This window comes from Fukomys damarensis, unplaced genomic scaffold, assembly GCF_012274545.1.
Source record: "Fukomys damarensis isolate Sample0158 unplaced genomic scaffold, DMR_v1.0_HiC HiC_scaffold_30, whole genome shotgun sequence".
In the NCBI taxonomy this organism is placed as follows: domain Eukaryota; kingdom Metazoa; phylum Chordata; class Mammalia; order Rodentia; family Bathyergidae; genus Fukomys; species Fukomys damarensis.
In genome coordinates, this window is record NW_022900942.1 from 59443829 (window position 1) to 59467240 (window position 23412).

At 39.7% G+C, this 23412-nt stretch overlaps 1 protein-coding gene and 1 pseudogene across 1 annotated transcript in view; one reads left to right on the forward strand and one right to left on the reverse strand.

Annotated features, from left to right (window-relative positions):
* Mib1 (mindbomb E3 ubiquitin protein ligase 1) overlaps window positions 1–23412 on the reverse strand; it is a gene marked incomplete at its 5' end in the record, with an annotated part of 108608 nt that overhangs the window by 40573 nt on the left and 44623 nt on the right. Inside the window, 6 exons of the mRNA XM_010638707.2 lie at window positions 4–201; window positions 11553–11660; window positions 13864–13997; window positions 15855–15999; window positions 20022–20205; window positions 22724–22928. Of these exons, the coding sequence (XP_010637009.2) occupies window positions 4–201; window positions 11553–11660; window positions 13864–13997; window positions 15855–15999; window positions 20022–20205; window positions 22724–22928 (974 nt within the window). The remainder of the gene's footprint in view (window positions 1–3; window positions 202–11552; window positions 11661–13863; window positions 13998–15854; window positions 16000–20021; window positions 20206–22723; window positions 22929–23412) is intronic.
* On the forward strand, window positions 3085–5392 carry LOC104872458 (annotated as a pseudogene).

Genomic DNA, 23412 nt, shown 5'->3' on the forward strand with positions numbered 1-23412 from the left:
CACCTGGAGACTGGGGTGACAACCGAAGTCCAGCAGCGTCTTCACGACCTGCAGGTGACCTTTGTTGACAGCGATGTGCAGGGGCGTCTGGCGGCGCTTGTTGCGCGCATTGAGGTCAGCGCTGCCCCGGTGCAGCACCTCGATGACAGCACCCTCGTCCCCAAAGGCCGCGTGGTGCACCGCTCTATCGCCATCTTTGTCCTAAATGTTGGCGTTTAAATTTGAATTAGTGGGTATTCAAGAAGGAGAAACAAAGCATGGAGCTAGAAGAATACACCAAGGACCAAGTTAATATGAGAAAACAGTGGCGCTAACACAAGCCAGAAATGGATTTGAACGGGATTCCCCTATCGATTCACTGCACACAACACTGGGCCAACGGTTATCACCAACTCTCCACCATCCCCGACTTATCAGCCATGATACTAAGCCAACTATAGGACCGTGTCCAATAAATTACTTATCTTCTGGTATTTGCAAAATTTTATAAAGACTTTTTTTTTTGGGTACTCGAACTTGGGGATCAAACTCGGGCCCTTGTGCTTACAAGGCAGGTGACGAAACCACTGAGCTAAATCCCCAGCCCCTATAAAGACTTTTTTAATGACATAAGAATTACACTAACATTAGTCGAGTGGTTTAAAACAAAGAAAGCCTAAAAGCAATGTCTCAATAGCTTTAAAGAGGCTACTACATCAATATGTTAATATTGGTTATTGTTAAGAGATGAGCATATACTTTTCTGTATATCTAAGACAGAAATACCTTTAAAAGACAAAAATGAAGCATAAGAAATCAAATTCCATACACCCAAAATCCCAAAATTTTCAGAGGAATCAAACAGATTTTCTGCCCTATGATGAATGTTAATCATTATGTACATCTAAAATGTACCAATAAATGTGTTGCTTTAAAAAAAAAAACAGGTTTCCCATACTTTCTGGGATAGGTATATTTCTAAAGAGACGAGAGGGCAAGAAAGATCTAATCATTTAAAAGTTTTAAAAAATATAAACTGCCAGGGATTTAGCTCAGCGGTGCTGCCACTTGCCTCACAAGCACGAGGTCCTGAGTTCGTTCCAATCCCTGGTACCGGGAAAATAAAAATGAAAAACGGCACTGTCATTATGTCAATTCCATGCCCCAGTTCAGACACACACTAGTCAGCAAGACTTCCTCCTGAGCAGTGATCCCACTCCATGTGCCAGTCCCTCTAGACTGTAGATTTTGCAAGGGGTCCAAAAACCCATGTGGCACCCAGGATCTTCTAACTACTTTTCAAAGGAAACAAAATACATGCTGCTGTGATTAAACACATTTAATACAGATGAACAGATCACGCAAAACAGCTACTGAATTCAAAGTTTTTATTTTTTCCTATTTGCTCCGATATAAGAAGTCACTTACACAGGAATGCACAACAGCTGGACAACCATTCTTAAAAAGTAGGAAAGTGAGGGAAATTCCTATCCCGTTGGGGACCAAGCTATGTGAGAAACTACTGGGGACCAGGCTACATGACTTAGGTCCCACAGTCTCAAGGCCAGTGTGACTTGCTTTAGGAAAAAGGAAATATACGGAAGGCTGCATGTTTCCTGGCCGTGTGGGAAAAGCTCAGAATCATAGTTCCTAAGGCAAGATAACATCTGCTAAGGACAATGCAGAAAGACTGCAGGAATCCAGGTATGGAGGAGGACCATTCCTCATGTTTCATTGCTCCACCCTTACTGCAGCCACTGTTTCAGGAAAAGTACACTACCTCTCCCTCTGTGCTTCTTACTGGCTAATAAAAGCAGCTCAACTGTGGAGTTTATCAAGCTTGTCTGCCAGAGGCAGGATCCTCCTGGTCCCCCTTACACCTTGAGTATTGTCTCCGTCTTTCTTTATCCGCTGTCATCCCCCTACAGGTATCCAAGGGTCTATTCAGTCCCCTGCACTACCTAATATTCCCAGCTGTACTGGGTTAGTTTGTGTTACCTATCAATCTTGAGAATGAAGGAATGGACAAGAAACTACATGCAAGATTTAAGATTCAACTCTACGCTTCTCAGCAGCAACATTTTTAAACATCCCAGAAAAACAAGCTCTTATATATTTACCTATATAATTACACAATTCAGGATCTCAGAATCTTAAGATCTTCCTAACCTACAATCTGGATTTTCTTCCCATTATAATTTCTAAACTTACTGTATGGTTACCATTCTACTAAAAAAGGAACCATCAATCCACTACTACTGATCAGATGCAGATAAGAACTACTCTTTTTTTTTTTTTTGTACCAGGGATCGAACTCAGGTCCTTGCGCTTGCAAGACAGGCAGCGGAACTGCTGAGCTAAATCCCCAGCCCAAGAACTACTGTCTTGACACCAGTTTAGACTGACATTTCACTTGAGATTCAGGCAGCCCAAAGAAGAGATACAGAGTTGTGGGCTGGATTAAACACCTTTACTCTCAGGTGCCACTCAGCCGTGCAAACCAGTGCATGGGCCCTATCCTGTCACTAGCCCTCAGGGTAGTCCAGCTATATAAAGGGGTCTACACAACAGTGGCTACATGCTAGTAATGACCTTACATACTTGAGTTATTCACAGCAGCCAGAATCAATCCAGTTATTTACACTGAGACCAATGAGGTGAGCCTGAGTGGAAATCTTGCTGACTTGGACTTAATGTCCACTGGAAATCATCCCACCCACCCCCCAGCTTGAACCATACTGCAGCCATCTTGGGCTTCATTCTTCCCTGTAACTACCTGTGAGGGCAACACCTACTTGTGGTTGTTAGACAACAGAGTGAAACACATATGCAGGTCCCTTCAAGTTTATTTATATAAAAACAAACACTAAAATAGTAAAAACCTAGTATATGTGTATCAAAAAGAATGACATTTAAAAATTAAAGATTAGGGTGGCAGGCGTGGAGCGGGGACCAGGTGATTCAAAAGCAGTTTGGCAGTTGCCGCCCAGGATGTGAGCGGGGCCCAGCTGCCTGCACATGGCGGGCTGGGCCATGACCCGATAAAACCGTTGATTACAACTGCTGTCTGTAAGTTCCTGCCAGCTCCTTGGGAGTGGAAAGAAAATGCCCGGTGTCATACCTAGTGAAAGCAATGGCTCTCAGGAAGTGGACCCTCTAAGAAAAACAGACTTTCCTTGAAGTCTTTTCATAAAAAAGAAACTAAGAGAGCCTCAGATTTTACAGACTCTCAAGAAAATAAAGAGCTTCTGAATACAGAGGATCAGAAATTGACCAAGTTGCTCCTGCAGCACAGTCCTCGCCTACAAACTGTGAGAAGAAAGAAAACTTATTAACATCTGTGGGACTGAATAATCCTGGCAATACAGTCATCTTAATAGCATACTTCAGGTATTATATTTTTGTCCTGGTTTTAAATCTGGAGTGAAGCACTTGTTTAGTATCATTTCAAAGAAGAAAGAGGCACTAAAGGATGAAGCTAATAAAAAAGACAAGGGCAACTGCAAAGAAGAATTCGTGGCACGCACTTATTCGCAGTTTAAAGTCCTTAATCATTTCAGTTGAACAGCTGCAGATTAGTTTCCTCCTAAATTCAGAGAAATACACTGATGAGCTTGCTACTCAGCTGGGACGACCGCTCGACACACTCAGGGAGCTCAACCCTATGTACGAAGGCTATCTAGAGCAGGAAGCATTACAGTGCAGCTTGGGAAACATTGAAGAAACATGCCAATTCCTAAAAAAAGAAGTAAAAAGATGTGGCACAATTACCTACTAAGATAGGAGAAAAACCTCATCAGAAAGAGGAAGAGAATAGAATTAAAAGGATGGAAATGGATAATATGAAGGATTCTGTGGATTATAAAGAAAAACCTCCAAAAGGGAATGGGAAAAGAAAACGTGACACTGAATTTGGTAACATGAAGAATAAAGTCAAAGTTTCCAAGGAACACCAGTCACTGGATTAGAACCAGAGACAAACTAGATCAGAAAGAAACTGCTGGGTACACACTGGAGAGTCCTCCTACACTAATCCCCAAGTTTGTCTCTGAAAATGAGAGCACAAGACCCTCACAAAAGAAATCAAAAGTTAAAATTAAGCTGTTAAAGTCTGCCATGAAGCAACCCAGCACTCCTTCTAAATTCTGTGGTCTGGGAAAACTAACAACAAACCAAGGATCCAGAGGGTAATCTAAAGAAAACGAGTAAGATCTTGAAGAGGACTTTGGGAAGTACAATGGTGGTGGACTTGAATATCCAGAAGACCTCAAACCTGTATGTGTTAATGAAGCTAAGCTCAGAAACAAAGGTGCAGAACAGATTTGCTTTGAACTAGTGGAAAAATTACTTCAGGGTTCGCTGGTATTAAGGACTCATTGCCTGGAATGTGAAAGTTTAACAAAACATAGAGATGTCCAGGACATCAGGGCACCAGTACAAGAAGATGAGCATTCCAAAGTAGAGGAGAGTTCTGAAATGTCTCCAGAGCCAAAACAGAAGTAAAGACTCGGAGATGGGCAATTTCACAGTTGGCTTCGGTGGAGAGGATTGTAGAGGATGAATATTTCTGTGAAAGTTGCCATCATTATACTGAAGCCAAATGAAGTATTTTGTTTGACAAAATGCCTGAAGTCATAACCATTCACTTGAAGCGCTTTGCTGCCAGTGGCTTGGAGTTTGTTAAGTTGGTGGGCTTTCCAAGATCAACACTCCCTTAAGGTGCTACTAGAAGATGGAGCACAAGGCCAACCAATGACAGCTAAGGAGTATTTGCAGTTGTAATGCACAATGGCATTACAGTTAGCAGTGGGCATTAATTACACTGCTTCTGTTAGAGTCATCAACTTCAACAGCTTAGAACTGGACAAGGAGAATTTGGAGATTGATCAGAAGTGCAAAGTGGGCAAGCCAGAGCCACTGAATGAGGAGGAAGCAAGGAGTGCAGTTGAAAATTATGACAATGAAGAAGTGTCCCTGAGAGTTGGGGGAAATACACCAAGTAAAGTTTTGAGCAAAAAGAACTGTAGAAGCTGTTGGACTTCTTGGAGGACAAAAGAGCAAACCAGATTATGAGCTCTACAACAAAGCATCTAATCCTGATAAGGCTGCCAGTATAGCATTTGCTGAAAGTAGTTCTGAGACCAACAGTACTGAAGGCACCCTCGAAGCGGACAAGAACCAAGAATCCAGGGACCAAAGAGGCATTTGTATGAGTGGATGTGAGAAGAATATTTCCAGTGTAGTACAAAGTTTAAAGGACCATGAGGGGGAGTGGGTGCTTTTTGATGATTCTGAAGTGAAAGTTACCGAAGACAAGGAAATTCTGAATTCTTTCCCCTTTTACATCTCCTACATCTACTTGTTATTTTGTAAGAAATTACAGAGTGGGTTTATTTTCCCTGGTATCTATTAAACAGACCAGGCCAACGCTGGTAACACTGATTACAGCAAACAGTCTTTTAGATTATCTTCTAAAGCTACTGGATATTGGGTCTCTCTAGGTTTTTATAGAATAGTGAGATGTGAAATACTGAAAACCCACGTTAATTTTTAGAACTCACATTCCTTCATAGAGACAAGTAATATGTTTGTTCCTGGGAACAAACCTGTATAGGTTCTGACCTGAATTATCCAAAATGGAAGCATTTAAACTTTTGGGATTTACATCAATCTTTTGTGTATGCTTTTTAAAATAAACTGCTTGCATTTGTATTCACCCTGTTTTGGAGAAATTATCTACGTGACATATATAGGTCTGTGCTTTTTCACCTAAGAAGCAAAATCTCATTTATTTAGCTTTTTTTTGGGGGGGTTGTTTTTGTTTTTTGGTACCGGGGATCTAACTTGGGACCTTACGCTTGGGAAGCAGGCCACGGAACCAATGAGCTACGTCCCCGGCCCTAATACATTGTTTTAGTTTTATCGATTGTGAAGCCTGATCTCTGACGGGCTATAGCAGAGACACAAAACATAGAATACGTGTATTTACTCTGGGGTGTGCATTTCCTGTCTTGAATCGCTTTGGAAAATGTCCCAGAAAAACCAGATGGCCCCCTTTATCTTCACAAGAACTTTATATATATTTATGAAGATGATCCTGTACACTAGTACATCCTTTTGGGCATGGACTAATCTGTGTCTCTTCATACTCATATTCTCCACAATCTGTGTATAATACATCAAACTTGAGAGAGATGGCCTTAAATTTAACTTTTTTTAAAGTGGGAGGTCAGTAAAACTTAAATTGTACGCAAAAAAATTTTAAAGATTATAGGACATACATATACTAAGACATTACAATTAAATTTACCTCCAGGCTTCTCTTCTAAATTAGAAAACCACAGGTGCACCATGACCTTAATTTGTAAGTTTTGTTTTCGGAATTCATTCAAAATATTCCAAATAAACCTGTAACACAGCCTGACTATGTTAACTGAAACAAAGCGGGAATTTCAAGGGATAAGGCAGTCACTGACACAGTCATTATCAAAGAATTTGTAAAGGGGGCCCCAGTGAATTCTGAAACTGATTTCTAGTTTTCCACCTGCCCACTTCTCTCTCCTCTCAACCCTCCAAACCTGCTCTTCTGCCTGTCTCCCCCATGTGAGCAGATGGAACCACAAACCACAGGGCCGACTAAAGCGTAACATCCCTCGATGATACTCACTTCCTCCGGAGTCTCCAGACACACTCACCAAAATCTCAAGCTTTTATTCTCCAAATGATGCTCAGATCCATTTGCTGTTCTCCATCTCTACCGCTAACTCAGGCCTTCATTCACACTCACCTGAATTATTACCAGAGCTCAACCCTCATTCTTATCCCAAACTATCCTTGACACTAGACAGAATTCTCTCTGAAAAGCACAAATTATATATCTTTCCACTATTAAAAAAAAAAAAAAAAGAAAGAAAGAAAAATCCTCTGCTTTCCTCCTGCCGATTTCTAACTTCAACCCACAGTGACTGGAGAAGACACTTCTTATATGATGTTTACATTCTTAAATCTACCAAGGCCTAAGGTGTGAGGCTAAGGCTTGGATACAGTTTGTCTCCTAAAGGTTCCTGTGCTGGAAGCCTGATCCTCAAGGTGACAGCAACAGTCCTGAAAGGCGGAAACCGTCCAGAGGGTCCTGGGGAAGACAATGGGGTCTCAGGGGCCCTACCCTCAAGAAAGGGTTAACGCAGGTCCCACAGGAGATGGAGCTCTGACAGAAGAGCAGTCCACTCCTCCAGGTCTCTTTGCTCTTCTCCTCCCGCCCCCTCCTTCTCCTCCCCCTCCTTCTCCCACCCTTTCCTTCTCTCCCTCCCTCCATCTCTCCCTCCCTCTCTCTCTCCCTCCCGCTCCCTCCTGCCACATAACACATTTCTCTCCTCTGACCCAAAAGCTATCTTTTGACTTTCCATGTTTTTGACAATATGAGTTTTGGGGAGGCTGGAAGGCACCTAACAGCAACCTAATTTAACACAGATCCCTAGGAATTATGGATACTTAAAAGCCATTTTTGGTGGTTATAATTTTGAGTCCTGATTTATGTTTCACAAAAGAGTTCCTTTAAATTGGCCAACCTTGAAGCTTACTTGCCCTTTCCTTCTGTTTTACAGTCTGAAAAAGTGTTTCTGCCACTTTGTTTTTCACTAATAAGATCAGTCAGAAGCAACAAGTTTCTTGACACTCGGTACTGTCTACCTCTGCCAGGTGGAAAGAAGTATTTAATTAATAAGAACAGTCACACACAGAGGTCTAAGGTGTTACATACTATAAATTATTTTCCTTACTCCACATCCCAACCTTCTGAATTATTAACACAAATGAGGGAACTGGATCTTTTACCAATTAAGCTTTTGACCCAGTATTATTTAAGGAGCAAAAACACCATTAAAACCCGGGTTATACCACAAAGTCTAGTGTTGTGCCCTACTACTAATCCTCCTCAAAGCAGCTTTCATTAACCCTAAATGATAAAATCACCCCATTTTTCCAGCTGAGCATAGCTTTTACACATTTGAAAAATATCATAAAAGACATTTTTTAAAGTGGTCATCCACCCAAACCTCCTCACCTTTAATATTCTTATTTCACCAATGGGAAAACTGTATGAAATCTCTGGTAGCAGATCCAAAATGAGCCCCCACCTATACTAACACACCTAAGCTCTCACAGCCCTTAATGTCTTCTGCTACACACTGAGGAGGAAGCAGAACAGGACCCTACTGCACTCAGCAGGTGAGACCAGGAGACAAGCAACTTCCCCAGATGAATCTGAGTTTTCCCTGAGGAAGAGAGAGAAGTTAAGTGTAACCTTATACATCCCACATAATGTCGCTGGTAAACACTTAAAACAACTGAAAAAGTCTGCAATAATTTGTTTCACAAAGGGCTACAAAAATTTTATGTGAAAAGCCAGAAAGTTAAGAATTTGTAGATTTTTGAGGCTATGTGGTCACTTAGCAAAATTATATAGCTGCTTAGTTTTGTACTGCAGAAGAGCAGCCAGACAATCCGTGAGGGAGTGGGCACGCTGTTCTCCGGTAAACACTACAACACACACGGAAGGCTGGGCCTGCCAGCGACAGTGTGCAAAGCCCTAATCTGTACCATCTTGAGCCCACTTCCTAATTCAGATGAAAAAAGTGCACGATTATAGAATGAGGTAATCAGAGAACAAAACACAGTATTCTCTTTATTCTAAAGTTAACCCCAACATTTTTAGTAAATTGGGTTTTTAAAAAAATCAACATTTGCGGGTTATAATGACACTTGTGGTCCCAGCACTTAGGGGCTGAGGCAGGAGGATTGTGGTTCAGGGGCCACTCTGAGCTTCCTAGTTGAGTTCCAGACAGTCTCAAAAAATAAAACAAACACAAATATTAATTATTATTGTTTTTAGGGGTGATAAAAGATATGGTAAAGTTTTCTAAACACCCTTATCTTCTAAAATACATACTAAAATATTTATTGATGACATAATGTATCTAGATGTGCTTCAAAATAGTGCAGTACAAGAAAAGGCAAATAAAGAATACAGATAAGACAAAACTGTTCATGAATAAAAAATGAAATGGAGTGACTGGTACATGAGTTTCATTATACTATTCTTTTCTATTTTAATGTTAAAAATCTCCAATAATAAATAAGATTAATAAAAACAAAATCATTTTATAAATAAGACATCAAATGGCGAATCACAAATGTAAGCACATCTGGAAAATTAGCTATTTTCTCAGTGTCAGCACTACTGCCACTCTAGGCGGGTGAGTCCTTGCTCAGTGCCATCTGGGGCACCGCAGGGGACTTAGGAGCACTCCTCCTCCTACTGAAGGGATGGAATGGTCATCCTTCAGCCCCACCACGGAACAGAGCCCTCTCTAGACATTTCCAAAGGATCCCTACGGGGGAAAAACTGCCCCTTCCCAAGTTGAGAATCAATGATTTAAACAAACAGTATCTCTGTTTAACAGACAAAATTCTTATATCCTAGAAAAATGAGATTTTGATGAATTTTCACTTTAATCCTAGGCTATGTGCTATGTTTTTATTTTTAATTCAATTTTCAAACATAGTTTTCATCGATTGGATACAAACCGTCATTAAACGTAACTTGACGTGTACATATCCCTTTTGCACACTACCTCTATGAATTACACCTGTGTACAGTAATTTTTTTTTACAGTAACTTAAAACAGAAGAATCAGAATGGAAACGCAAATGAGGAGTGTGATGAAAGTCTCCACAATCTCCCTGTTCTAGTTAACATACTTTGCAGATCCAAAGACACATTATTTACAAACTTCTGGCCTTAGCCAATTCCAACTTTACATGTGTAGAGTATTAAACATTTGTTTTATATTTTAATTCAAGTAAGTAGAGAAAAGAAAAAAAATCTACTCTTGAAAAGCTGTGCCAGCCGGGGATTTAGCTCAGTGGTTCTGCGCCTGCCTAACAAGCACAAGGTCCAGAGTTCGATCCCTGGTACCAAACATAAAAAGAAAGAAAGAAAAAAGAAAAGAAAAGCAGTGCCAGCTTTGCTCCCAACTCACAGGTGTGACCTCTCTGCAGAGCCCTGCATATACACACAAAGCTCTATCGGGGGCCCTGAGACGCCAGTTTCAGTGATCACACTCTGGGCACGAAAGCACTCATTTTTACAAATTAGGCAAAACTAATCAGTCTCTTGCCTTTGTGGCTGTAATCAGAAGAGATTTTATTTTCATTATAGTAGTTGTTGCTATTATAGTTTCTAGACTCATTAAATTTAGAAAATCATAATCAGGTCAGCAAATTTCACTCCATTCTGCAAAGTCAAACTAAAACAATAACAAAATAAAACTGCCTTCCATTTACAAAATGCTAAAATCTCCTAAAGTTTTTGTCGCATTATCAAAATAATCTTGTAGCATACACTGGAGTTCCTAAATTCAAAGCTAAGAAGATACAACTTAAAATAAATCAGACTATATATCCTATTCATAAAAGTATCAAGGTAATAAAATTATCATGCAGTTCACAGATGTCTAATATGCTAATTTAAAATTAAACTCTTTCTGGGCAACAGAAAATTTCAACATTAAAGATGAATTATTTCTGGGCAGTGGGTTTGGCTCAGTGGTTTCACCACCTGCCTTGCAAGCACAAGGGCCCGAGCTCGATCCCCGGTACCCCCCAAAAAAGATGAATTATTTCTTCTGAATATACTGTAAGTTCTTTAGGAGCCGTCCAACAAAATACACACAATTAAAGAAAAAAGCAAAACATAACCCTAGAGAAAACCTTTTTTCAAATATGTGCCAAAATTATTTTAATTAGTAAAATAAGATCCACCTATTTAGCTCCCAACAATTCAAGTCTTTAAACTTCCCCAGATGGGAGTTTTTTGATCAACAGTGCAGCAGCCTGTCTAGTCTAAATGTGCTAGATTCTAATTTTAATAGTCTTTCACTAGACTAAAATAAATACAATCAATATATTTTAGTAATGAGATGTAGTTAAGAAAGTAAGTCTCCTTTTATACCAGACATGCAGATTTCTAACTGAAGCTAATGATAGCAATATTCATTTTCCTTTTGTAAGACTGTAAGTTAAAATAAGCACACACACGTATAGTGATAACACGCACTGAAAACTCTTCAGAGAGCCACGTAAGATCAAGCAATGCTGACTCAGGGAACACTGGTTCAGTTATGGACGTGACAACAGAAGACTCCCAAAGCAAGGCCTCTGAGTGTCAGAGGTCAGCAAAAAAAAAAAAGCCTTGACTCATGAGTCTGAAGTCCCCTCCCTCAACAGCCCTAGTAAGATTCTTGGGTGAGCCCAGCTTGGCTCCAAAGAGCACAGGGGTTCCAGTCCCACCACAGTGACAGGTAACTCAGATCCGTATCTTCACCTAGAGATATGCTCAAAATAGAGATCACGGAAAAAGAAGAAATTCTTTGAGCTGTCTTGTTACAAGTTCACCTTCAGTCAGGTAAGCGTTAGGTGAATATTAAACTTCAAGAATGAAAATCTACCTCACATAACTTATTTGCAGGATAGGAACTTGTACTTTACGTGCTTTTCAGGTTTAGTTTCATTACCTCCGCTTCCACATCCACATTTTGCTTCAAAAGTAACTTCAAAATATCGACGTGTCCATTCTGACTAGCAGCTTGCATAGCTGTGTGGCCTGCACACTGTCCATTCACCTAAATTCAAAACAGTCAGAAAAGAAAGAACATATGTCACAAATAAGAAAGACCCAATTACACAGCCAGTAAAGGGTTAGACTAGTAATTCCACGAGAAATTTAGGTTGATGTTCCACAGATGATAGTACAGACACCAGAAACTCTTCAATTTATAGAAGGCCAAGAATTTTTAAATGGAGATTCATTATTCAAAGAGCTGTAAGAGATTTGTTTAGCCAAACTATTAAGGTGATGGAAGGAAAGAGGAAAGGGGGGCACTGAGGTTAATTTTGTATACACTATATACGTACTTTTATAGATTATTAAATCTCAGAGAGCATGGTTAAATGAGAAAAAGGACTGAAATGAATGAAAAACTTACAGAAAAGTTACTAGACACTACAGTATAAATAAATTAAATTCAGTGAATACACCAAACACCAACTCAGCAAACTACAACGAAGGATACATAAATGAGTAAGCCACCTGGATACATACAGCTGTGATATTATAAAGTGGTAATTTCCAACCTTTCCTTCACTTGCAATGCTGCATGCTCACATTTAACTTAGCCGTGGACACATCCAAGGCCCAGTGCAACTCCTTATTCCTAACCCTTTCACTCCCATCCCTACAACCACAGACGATTAAAGACGGCAACTTGGCCACACGTTCGTATTCTATCTCACTAAAATGACAGGAAAATAATTTAAAATGTAAAAATTAATAAAAACAAAGGGAAAAGGAAACTAACAACACAAGGAAAGAAAGTAAAACATTTGTGAAAGAAGCACAACAGACAGAGAAGCATTAACTGACTTCTGCGTCAGTCAGCTTCCTTGTTGCTCGGTCCAAATACCTGACACCCACAAGTGAAAGAAGAAATGGTTTATAAGGCTCATGCTTTCAAAGGATTTGGTGCAGGATCAGCTGGCTCCAAGGCCAAGCATCATGACAGGAGGATATGGCAGAGCAAAGCTACCCTGCTCGTGACAGGAAGAGAGCAGAGCAGGGAACAGCACCAAAGAGCAAGGGGCCAGGGGCCGGGGACCAGACACAGTACCCGTGGCACATGTCACATGGCCATGACTACCTGGAGTGCTGCTCACTAACCCCCTGGACTACTCCTACACCAACCAAGTTGATAATGAGGCTTAACGGTCACAACTTTATAGGGAAGAGGAAGCCAAAGCCTAAAGAGCACGAAGAACTCTAAATAAATTAAAATCCTACAAACACAAGCACATCAGAGGGTGAACAAAAGCCAAGTACAGCAGTATAGGTCTGTAATACTAGTTATATGGAAACCCAAGGGAGGAGGATCTCAAGTTTGAGGTCAACTTGGGCAACAAAGTAAGGACCCTGCTGTTACGACCTGCATCTAGATATCCCCCCAAAGCCTCACGTGGTCATAGGTGGCGAGTTCTGAAGATAGCTGGATTAGGAGGTATGAATGTGGATTAAGGTATGATATTGGGATTAAAGGTATAGATACTGGAAGCCCTACCCTGCATATGGGTAGCACCTACCAACAGGCTTATACTGGATGGACTATAAAGCAACAGAAAGAAGGCTGCTGCTGCAGCTTATTGCCTTCTGCCTGCTAATGCCATGAATTGTTTCTCTTCTACAACGCCCCTCTGCCATGCCACCCTACCTTGGAGCCAGCTTATGGACTGAAACCTCTACAAACAAAGAGCTAAATAAAATTTTCCTTCCTTAACTTGTGGGCGTCAGGTATTTTGTCTCAGCAGTGAGAAAATAACTAAGACACCTGCTCAAAACAAGACTTGGGAGAAAGAAAAAAAAAGACTTCAGAGGATTCTCAAGAGAAATCCGAGGCGTAAGTCTGACACACACAACACCACACTCCAAGCATATTACGGTCTGGGTTTAGAAGACCCCACCACCCACAAAGCCTCATGCAGTGAGGTGGGACTTTCTTTCTGAGGTAGCTGAAGGTGGAATGTGTGGTGCTGAATCGCTTCTCGGCCTTTGGCTAAGATCAAGCCGCATGCGTGACGCTGGGATCAAGAGCATTTGATTACTGAACCACTACACAAGTGAGTGGTCTAGCACAGCCCTGATCTAAATACTTCAGAAAAACAAGAAAGAATGAATAGATAAGACACACATGGTGCAACTGTAATAGCTACTGAATACAAAATTCATTATACTATGCTATTTTTCTGTAGGCATTAAAACAATTTTAAAATGCTCACATCCACATCTGGTCTTTTCAGCAAATCTTCCACTTTAGCTACATCTCCATTGGCAGCAGCCTTAACTAATTCTTCATTGAGATCACCAGATTCTTGAGTTTCAAACAATTTCTTCAGGAGCTGAGAGAGTCTTTCTGCAAAGCATGAAATAAAGCTGCTAATATAGGAGGGTCTCAAACCCTAACTACCATGAAACAGGTATTATCCCTGTCATTATAACCTACTTTATTATTTCAATCATTAGTGTTATTCTTGTACTGTACTACAGATACTATCCACGTCTAAGTTATAACCACTTCTCTGTCAAGCTGCATCAGATTCAAGCCCACGGAATTCTAAGTTTCCTTCAATTTGTGTATCTCAAGTTATTTCTACCGAAAAAAGAAGAGTTACACACTAGTAATTCAGAAGTTGCATCAATGACATTATGAATGAACATACCAGGATGGGAGTACCACGATGGTACAAACTTCCTTTTGGGTTTTAAGCACACCATAATGACTCTCAGAGCTCATACTACAGACCTTAGAATAATTCAACATCTCAATGATTATGACTCAAAAGTAACAATCTCTGGGGATTTCCCCTAGGAGCACATCAAGTTTTAGTTGAACATGGACACCTAAATGCTAACATGCTTCATTAAGTAACAACTGATTTTCTGTGTATGTGTGTAATACTAAGGATACCAGGGCCTTCGATCATAGCTTCAGGGGAGCTATAGCCCCCTGTTTATTTTTTATCTTGAGGCAGAGTCTCACTAAATTTCCCAGACTGGTCTCAAACTTGTCATCCCCTCCCTCAGCTGCCCAGTGTGCTGGGATTATAGGTAGGCGCAGCCAACTGATTGTTTTTGAAAACAAGAACCACCCAGGAACATATACACAACCTTTTCATAACATTTTTTTTCCTAAATAGTATCAAACAGTACAGCTATCACGTTCTAACCCTTTTAATTCCTGGAGTATTCAATGGGAAGCAAAGAAATCACAAATTGAGGCTAGGAACAAATCACACAGTGGTCCAAGTCCACACTATTGAGAGTAGGATATTCGTCATCCATCACCCTTACACCTTGCAGTCACCTACCATGACACTACTAACCTCCACGATGAAAATGAACATTACTTAAACTTTAAATACACTAGCAAACTGCAGCCAGAGAGAGAAAAGCAGAAAAAGTAGAGAGCAGTACAAAAATAAAATGGAGATCACCTAGTATTTTCCTTTTTTGTATTTCCAATTACAGTTATGATTCATCTTCTTCCCTGGATGACAACAGTATACACACAGAAATGTGTGATGTGTTGTAGAAGGAACTGAGTCCATGTAGATAAAGCAGTAAAGCTGGCACACAGGCAGGAAAGGCTTTGGGTAAAACATCTGTCCAAGCACCCAACAAAGTTCATATTTTAACATGGTTTTCTACTCATTGTGGCAGGGGTAATAACCCTTATTCAATGGCAAGAGGAAAAAATAGAGCTGATGTGTAAAAATTTCCAGGAAGAAAAGCATCTGTTAGCGATAATGTTGAAAATATAAAACAAAGCATTCTTACAAAGTGATGGGGCCGGGAATTTAGCTCAGTGGTTGTGCCACCTGCCTTGCAAGCACACAAGGTACTAAGTTCAATCCCTGGTACCAAAAAAAAAAAGGAAGTGATGGTTCTCTGCAGAAAACAAAAATTCTGACTAGTGAAAAGAATGCTGAATTTCAGGTATATCAGGCTTGATATGGAGAAAGCCCTGATGCACCCAAGAAAAAGCGTATGTTTACAGAACTTTTCCGGGGATTACATCAGCCAGAATAAAGGCTTACCACGTAAGAAAAGAAAAAGAAACCCCTTCAGTAAAAGTTTAAAAAGTGACCAACATTCAACAGAGCCGTTGTGATATGAGAGAAAGCCAAGCACACGTACATTATCTGCAGGGAACTAGCAAAGGTTCTAACATAAACCATATCACTTTAAAGACACACAACACAAAACCTACCACCAGAGGCATTGCTGATGGCTGATCCTGCAGATGCCACCTTGGAAACTGCTGCTGGATTATACGTCCAAGATGTTCCACACACTTCCACCTTTAAGTCACTGTCGGAATAAATCTGTTGTACTCGGCCAACTTTACCTAAAGTCTTTTAAAAAATTAGATTCATGTTTCCAAGGTTAAGGTAAATAACATAAATTCAATCATTAGTCCTTATAGAGTATTAATTTTTCTCGTTTCTAATCTTAAAACTTTTAAAAGACAACCATATTCTACTGGACTAGTTATGAACTTTGAAGAGTAACTTAAAAAATAATCTGATGCTATATTAAAATATTTAATAATTACTATACTTCCACAAAAATATAAATGATAAAATGTTCTTCATAAAGTTCATAAAAATTTATTTTGATATTCAACCCTCTTTTTTTTAACCTCATAAGATACATATGAGTACAAGATCCCAATAATGAATGTAACTGTACTGTATACCTAAAATGTACCAATAAACTAATGAGGAAAAATCAAAACAAAAAAAGATACATATGAGAACTGGCACCTAAAGCAGTTTAAAATCAATCATCAATAAAGCCTACAAAAAGAAGTCTGACTTCTAAAGAAAAACTATTTAATACCAAAGGGTTCAAGCTTACATCTATGCTTAAATTAATCTCTACCTTTCTCTCTCTCTTCTCTCTATTTATTTAAGATCACCCCTGATTCCACAACAGGATGCAGAAGTCACGTGCCATCTGAACTGGAATCGGAGGGACTCGGGCAGACTGCAACCAGCAGCAGCTGTAGTTCCTAGCAGGCAGCAGCGGGGACACTCTAAGAGCTTTAAATGTATGAAGTCACCTACATGTTTAACCCTGAAACCAATACTATTAGGCCTTCTCCCCGCCCCACTCCCCGGGGCACTGGGGATCAAACTCAGGACTGTGCATTGCAAGGCAAGCTACTTGCAAGCCTCTGAGCTAAAGCCCAGGCTGTTAGGCCTATCTTAACTCAGGTCAAAACCCATCTCTGATTCACAACAGCAAATCACAATACTGGATACTTGACAAGAAGAGCAACAATATTTAACTATTTCCTGAACCAGGTGAAACATCATCCTCCAATTTTTCCGACTCCTTGAACTATTCTCTGGGTTTCTGGACGATGGCCTAACCCTGATGCCACTTCCTTCACCTTCTCTGCTCACCTACTCCCGTTCCTTCTTCAGGTCTCCCTAAACTGAATCGCTGTTCCAAATTGTTTTCCTTAGTTTTTTTTTTTTAACTCTTATTTCTTGAAATTGTAATCCATTATAGAAAACTATCACCTTTTTTCCAAAAACACCGAGGAACAACTCTCTACCTAGTTATCCCTCTCCTCTACTACACACATCAGATTCCAATGTCTAAGTAGACATTTTCTCTTGCCATCTTCCACCAGAATCTTCAACTCTACGAGGCTATTCTTTTCCTCCATTAACATTTTAGCACAGAAAACTGCAAACAATGTAGAGAGCAGTACCGTGAAGTCCCACACACCCACCCGGCAGTTAGAAGGGTGATCGGCGCATGCCCAGGCTTGTCCCCCATCTGCCCGACCCATTCCCCACTCCTGTGCCATTTTACTACACATCTGTAACACTAGGAAATCATTCCTTAGCATGTCTATACCATGTATCAACTTAAAGTTATCAATAATTGTCTATCATTAATGAATGTACCTGTACTGTCTACCTAGAATGTACCAATAAATTAAATTTTAAAAAAATTTGTCTATCATAAAGGTAAAAATATCAGTGTGTTATGAATTTTCAATCATCTCATAAATGCGATCATCTTTTTAAGTTTGTTTGAATCAAGATCCAAAGCCCACATGTATTCTTTTCTTCACAAATTATGTGTGGAAGAAACAGCATTATCTGACCTATGAGGCTTCTTCTGATCTGAGTTTTGTTAACGATGTAGGTGAATACGTATTTGGTCGGTGAGAACCTCTTCAGTCGGCTACTAACACTTCATGGCCCCAGAATCTCTTATAGCTTTCACTTCCCCGAGGAACCTTGACTCTTTACTAAGGCCAAGGCTATTTCAAGACCAGCATCTCAGCGCTGACGTTGGCTACTGTTACTAGAATGGTCATGATGTCAGGCCTTTTCATGGACAAAACTAAGAAATAAGTTTTTTGTTTTGTTTTGTTTAGCTTTAAACATTTTTTATTTTGTTAGGTTTTAAAGATGAAATGAGTCATGAATTCAAATTTTATTCCAATTCAAATTGAACTGGGTATAGTGTTTCTATTTCACTTCTGTATTATTTTTATCTTTTTTTCCCATTGATTGTTCTGGTCTCAAGTTCACCGGGCTAACAGCATTACAATTATCATATAAGTGCTTATTAGCATTATATCACATAAAAAAAACTCAGAATAATAGTATTAATACCACCATGTACAGTAAGATTGCTGAAAATTAAAAGGTAACCCATATTAAAAGGGAACAGGATATAGAGGACTGAGGTAGAAGTAGGGAGACGTCTTTGAATATATCTTGTTTTATAAATTTGATTTGAAATTATATTCATTTTATAGAATAGCATAAGACAAAATCTTAAAAAGTCTCCTAAAAATGGAAAACAAAATGAAACAAAAGAGCCCAGTGTGGTGTCACACGCCTGTAATCCCAGCACTTGGGAGGCTGAGGCAGGAGGATCACTGTGAGTTCGAGACCAGCGTGGGCTACATAGTTCCAGGTCACTCTCACTACATAGTGAGACCCTGTCTCAAAAAACCAAACAAAAAAATGAAACAAAAGAAACTAAATATGTTTCTTGTTGATATAAACCAAGAAAAAGTCTAAGTGATTTTTAAGCACAGTAATTTGTTTTTAGATCCTCATGAGAGATATATACCTTAAAGAAAGAAATATTGGGAAAGAAATATTTAAATTTCATGGTTTATTCTTCCATTGTTTTAATATAAAATTTCTATTGCCCTAATGTTTGTATTAAAACCTTACATAAATACCTTCATGTGTGTATACACTTACTCTTTTTAAAAATACATGCGTGTTCTCTAGTATGCGCAATATTGAAATTAGTCATTCATGTGTCCCCCTTACCAACCGAGTCAACATAACTAAAAAGCAACCAAACAGCCTATTACACTTTCTGTACAGTTCCTATTCCCACTCCATTTGACAGCTGTACATTACACTGTCACAGAACATAATCATTGTATACACTGTCCATTGCTTTAAAACCATCATTTATTTAATTTTCGTGCAACAAATACATTATTTCATGACCGGCTGATCTCTCTGCAGTCATGTTAGCTGTCTGAATCTTAGGTAGATTACTCAGAAAGGGTTTGTGGAAACTAGATTTCCTGAATTTTTATATATTCATATCAATACATAGCCTTTTTACATATTTTCTTAAGGATTTTTAAAAATAAAATGCAATTTCATTATTTCCTAATATAAAATACCGAGATCAGATTTTTCCTTAACAGTAAAAAATGATTTTTTTTTTGTACCAGGGATTGAACTCAGGACCTTGTGATTGCGAGGCAAGTGGTAGAACCACTGAGCTAAATCCCCAGCCCCCAAAATGATTTCCTTATTCTGTTCTTTATTCTCTTCTTCAGTAACGACAGTGTACAAGGATTCAGCTGAGCCCCTGCCACCTTTCATCAGATCTGCTCTGCCCTTCCCATCTCCGTTCTACTAAATCTGCTTCCAGTCCTAGCACTTTTCTTGAGACAAGGCCCTGCCTTGAAGGGAGACGGTTAGTTTTGAGTCTTTAAGCAAGGACTACCACCCAACACTAGGGTCCGCGAGGTCCTCTGGGGCTCAGCTGCCCTCAGGTCACTGTCCCCCGGGAAGGCCGCAGTGGTCCTCCACACGGAGAGGCCACGCTCAGGTTTCACACGGCACCAGGCAAAGCGTCAGGGAAGCCTCCGCTGCCTGGCAGGGCATCCGATTCCCCACTAGCAGAGCCACTAACAATGTTAACCCTAACCCTTTCTAGACCTTCCCACACTGATTTAAATGGAATAAATCAGAAACAAAAGGCACAAGTGTATCTAGCTGCCAATTTGGCTTCTAAAATGAATTTACTTTTAAACAAGAGAACATACACAAAGTTTCTAGCCCCAAACTGTTTGATATGTACTTACTGGGAGCATCGCTTCAGCCCATTCTCCATGTCCTCTTTGTAGAAGTTTAATTCTTTCCAGATCGTAACAAACTTGCACGAGATCACCCACTTGAAACTGTGAGGTGCCTCCTTCCGCACCCTGCGCGGCATCCCCGCTGCGGACAATGTTGGCTTTGGTGAGGACAGCAGGATTAAAGGTCCACCTGTGAATGCAAAGCCAAATCAAAACAGGCAAACTTACTTAACTGTAATACCTTCCTCCACCCTGGACGGAGATACCTAAGACAGTGAAAGAGGCAGGCAATCCTTTCAAATTTATCTGAGTGATTTGTGTTTCTTTTCATAATGAATCTGATTTTATAATTTTATTACACAAATCTGGGGAATCATCTCTGATCTCACCATCCTAATATAATACTTTTAGTATACTTTTGTCTAGATTTATTCTCTATGTGCTTTTAAAAACTTAACAGTAATGTAACCATTGTTTTAAAAAAACTCATACATTTCAGAAGCATGTAAAGTGAAAATTAAGACACAAACTCCTGGATCACTAGAAATATTATTAACACTTTATCAGATATCCTTACAGATCTTTTATCAATATGAGAGGTATTCCATGAGTTGTCATTATATTTTCCTGGTAGTCTCCTTTGAAAAATAAAAGTTTTTAATTTTGATGAGGTCTAGTCTATCTTTCCTTTGTTTAAGGTCGTATTTATACAACCATCGTCTAACCAAGGACATGAAGATTTACACCTTTCTGCACAAGACTTTAAAGTTTTGGTTCTTAAGAGTTAAGATATATGGGGCCGGAGATACAGCTCAGTGGTTCTGCCGCCTGCCGTGCAAGCGCAAGGACCCAAGTTCGATCCCTGATACCAAAAAGAAAGTTTGATATATGATCTATTTTGACTCAATACTTGTGTATTGTGTGGCAGGGGCCCAACTTCATTCCTTTCCACGTGGCTATTTGTCCCAGGACCACTGAACGATCTTGGACTCTGAACAGAAATACAATGAGCTAAACGCAAGGGCTTACTTCTCGCTCCCTTTCTTCAATCTGTTTGTCTAACTTTAGGTCATTAGCACATTCGTACTATAGCGTTGTGGTTTCCATGTTTTTCTACATACAAGGCCATACCACCTGCGAACAGTTTTATATCCTCTTTTCTCTCATATCAGCTTTCTGTTTCTCTTGCCCTGGCTAGAACCTCTTGGTACGATGCTGAACACAAGCAGGAAAGTGGACCTTCTTATTTCTAATGTGAAGAGGAAGGACGTATTCAGCCCTTCACCACTGACTGTGTTATCTGTGGGTTTCTCATAGATGCCCTTTGTCAGGTCCTTTAATCAAGCTGAAGACATTCCCTTCTGTTCTGTTCTGTTCGGTGTTCTGATCAGAGTACTAGATTTTGTCAGGTACTTATTTTGCAACTACTGATAATACTGTGTATGTGGCTTGAGGTTTGGGTACAACTGGAGCTAGTTCTATACTCAGGTAAGCAATTTCATGTCAATTTTTCTTACTGCCCAAAAAAATCCCTTCCCTAAAGAACTAGGCCTTAGTTTCTCTACAAACAGTTTCTGTGTCAATAAGACAATTATTCAACTTACTGTTTTCATCTTAAAGTATTGTAAACATACTAGTAAGTAAGATATATTTTGGTCCCTAGAACCAAAATAAAAGGAATAAACCAAGCCTCCAAGAAACTTGAAACCAAGAAATCAAATAACCATTTTAGTTGATAATAGGAGACCTAAGTAGATGAGTACCAAGGTGGCTGGCAAGAGTGGAGAGCCCTAAATAGCATATGAATTCAAAACTCGTAGGATGTAGGTGGGTGAAATCCAAAGAGGGAATGCAGCAGGAAAGGAATCCCACAAGGAGTGAGTAATACATACAAAGGTGCCAAGTAGGAATGTGTACAAGTCTATAATGCTGGTAAGAATTAATGCACGCCGAGTGTGGTGGTGCATGCCTGTGGGCCCAGGCCTCCAGGAGTCTGAGGGAGGAGGATCCAAGTTCAACCTCAGCCTGGGCTACTTAGTGACTGAGAAAGACCCTATCTCAAAAGAAAAAATAAAAAGGGCTGTAGCTCAGTGAAAAGGCCCTGGATTCAATCTCCGATACTGCAGAAAGAAAAAAGAAAAAGAGGAGGAAGAGGAGAAAGCAGAATTAATGTATGTGCACACACCTAAAGCATGGGAGAACTGTTTTATCAAGTGATAACTCTAAACAAAGCCCAGAGGAGTTTTAACGGTACCCTTCTGATTCAGACTGTTATGGCCCATTTTGAACAAATAATTTTTTAGCTATTCTTGCACCTAATACCCATTAGATGGGGAAAAATCTAAAGCATATAAAATTTTGTATCATAAATATATAATCTCTCTCTCTCTCTGTTCCTTACCAACACACTCATTTTTATCTACCACTTAAGAACTTTAATGAGTCTGATTAAATTGCATTATTTACTCTCCTTAACAACCTTTTCTCTATATACTTTGTTTTTGTTTTTTAATTTTTGGTTTTTTTGAGACAGGGTCTCACTATGTAGTTGAGACTGCCCTGGAACTCACTGTATAGCCCAGGCTGGTCTCGAACTCACAGCGATCCTCCTGCCTCAGCCTCCCGAGTGCTGGGATTACAGGCATGCGCCACCACGCCCGGCTCTCTATATACTTTGTCACTATCAAAAATTGAGAAATGCCACCAACCTATTGCCACTTGGGTACTGTACTACAATGTCATGGTCTTCATCAATGCCACAAACAGTTCCAGTGGTAGTTAAAGTCTCAAACATCCCATCAGTCCATCCACCGTGACCGTGCTGCAGGGACTGCACAATTTCTAGGTCAAGATCTATATTTACCAGGTCACCAATCTGCAATCCACCAGGGTTCCTGTTGCCATTCTGTTCACCTGTAATTTCAAAGGCAGTTAGAAAAAAAAAGGGAGAAAGAAGAAAGTCACAGGGAAACATAAAACTGCATTCTGTGTGGGCAGGATCACTACATCAATCTCTGTACTCGTTGCAGGTCTACTCTAATTTCCTATTCCTTCTTCAATCAGCTTTGGCAGTTTCTATCTTTCTAGAAATTGGTTCATTTCACCTTGTTCGCATCCTTTGTTGCTTACAATTATTGACAGTATTCCCTTGCAATCTTTTATTTTTTCGCTGATCAACTTATTTCGTTTTTATGTATTTATTGGGCACAGTGTGCTATTTTGATACAGGTGAATAACCCAGGATGACCAAACTGGGGTAATTAGCACATCTATCACCGAAACATTCATCCTTGTGGTAAGAATATTCAAAATCCTCTCTTCTAGTTACTTTGAAATATACAATAAATTACTGTTACCTACAGTCACCCTACTGTGCTACAAAAAAAAAAAAAAAAAA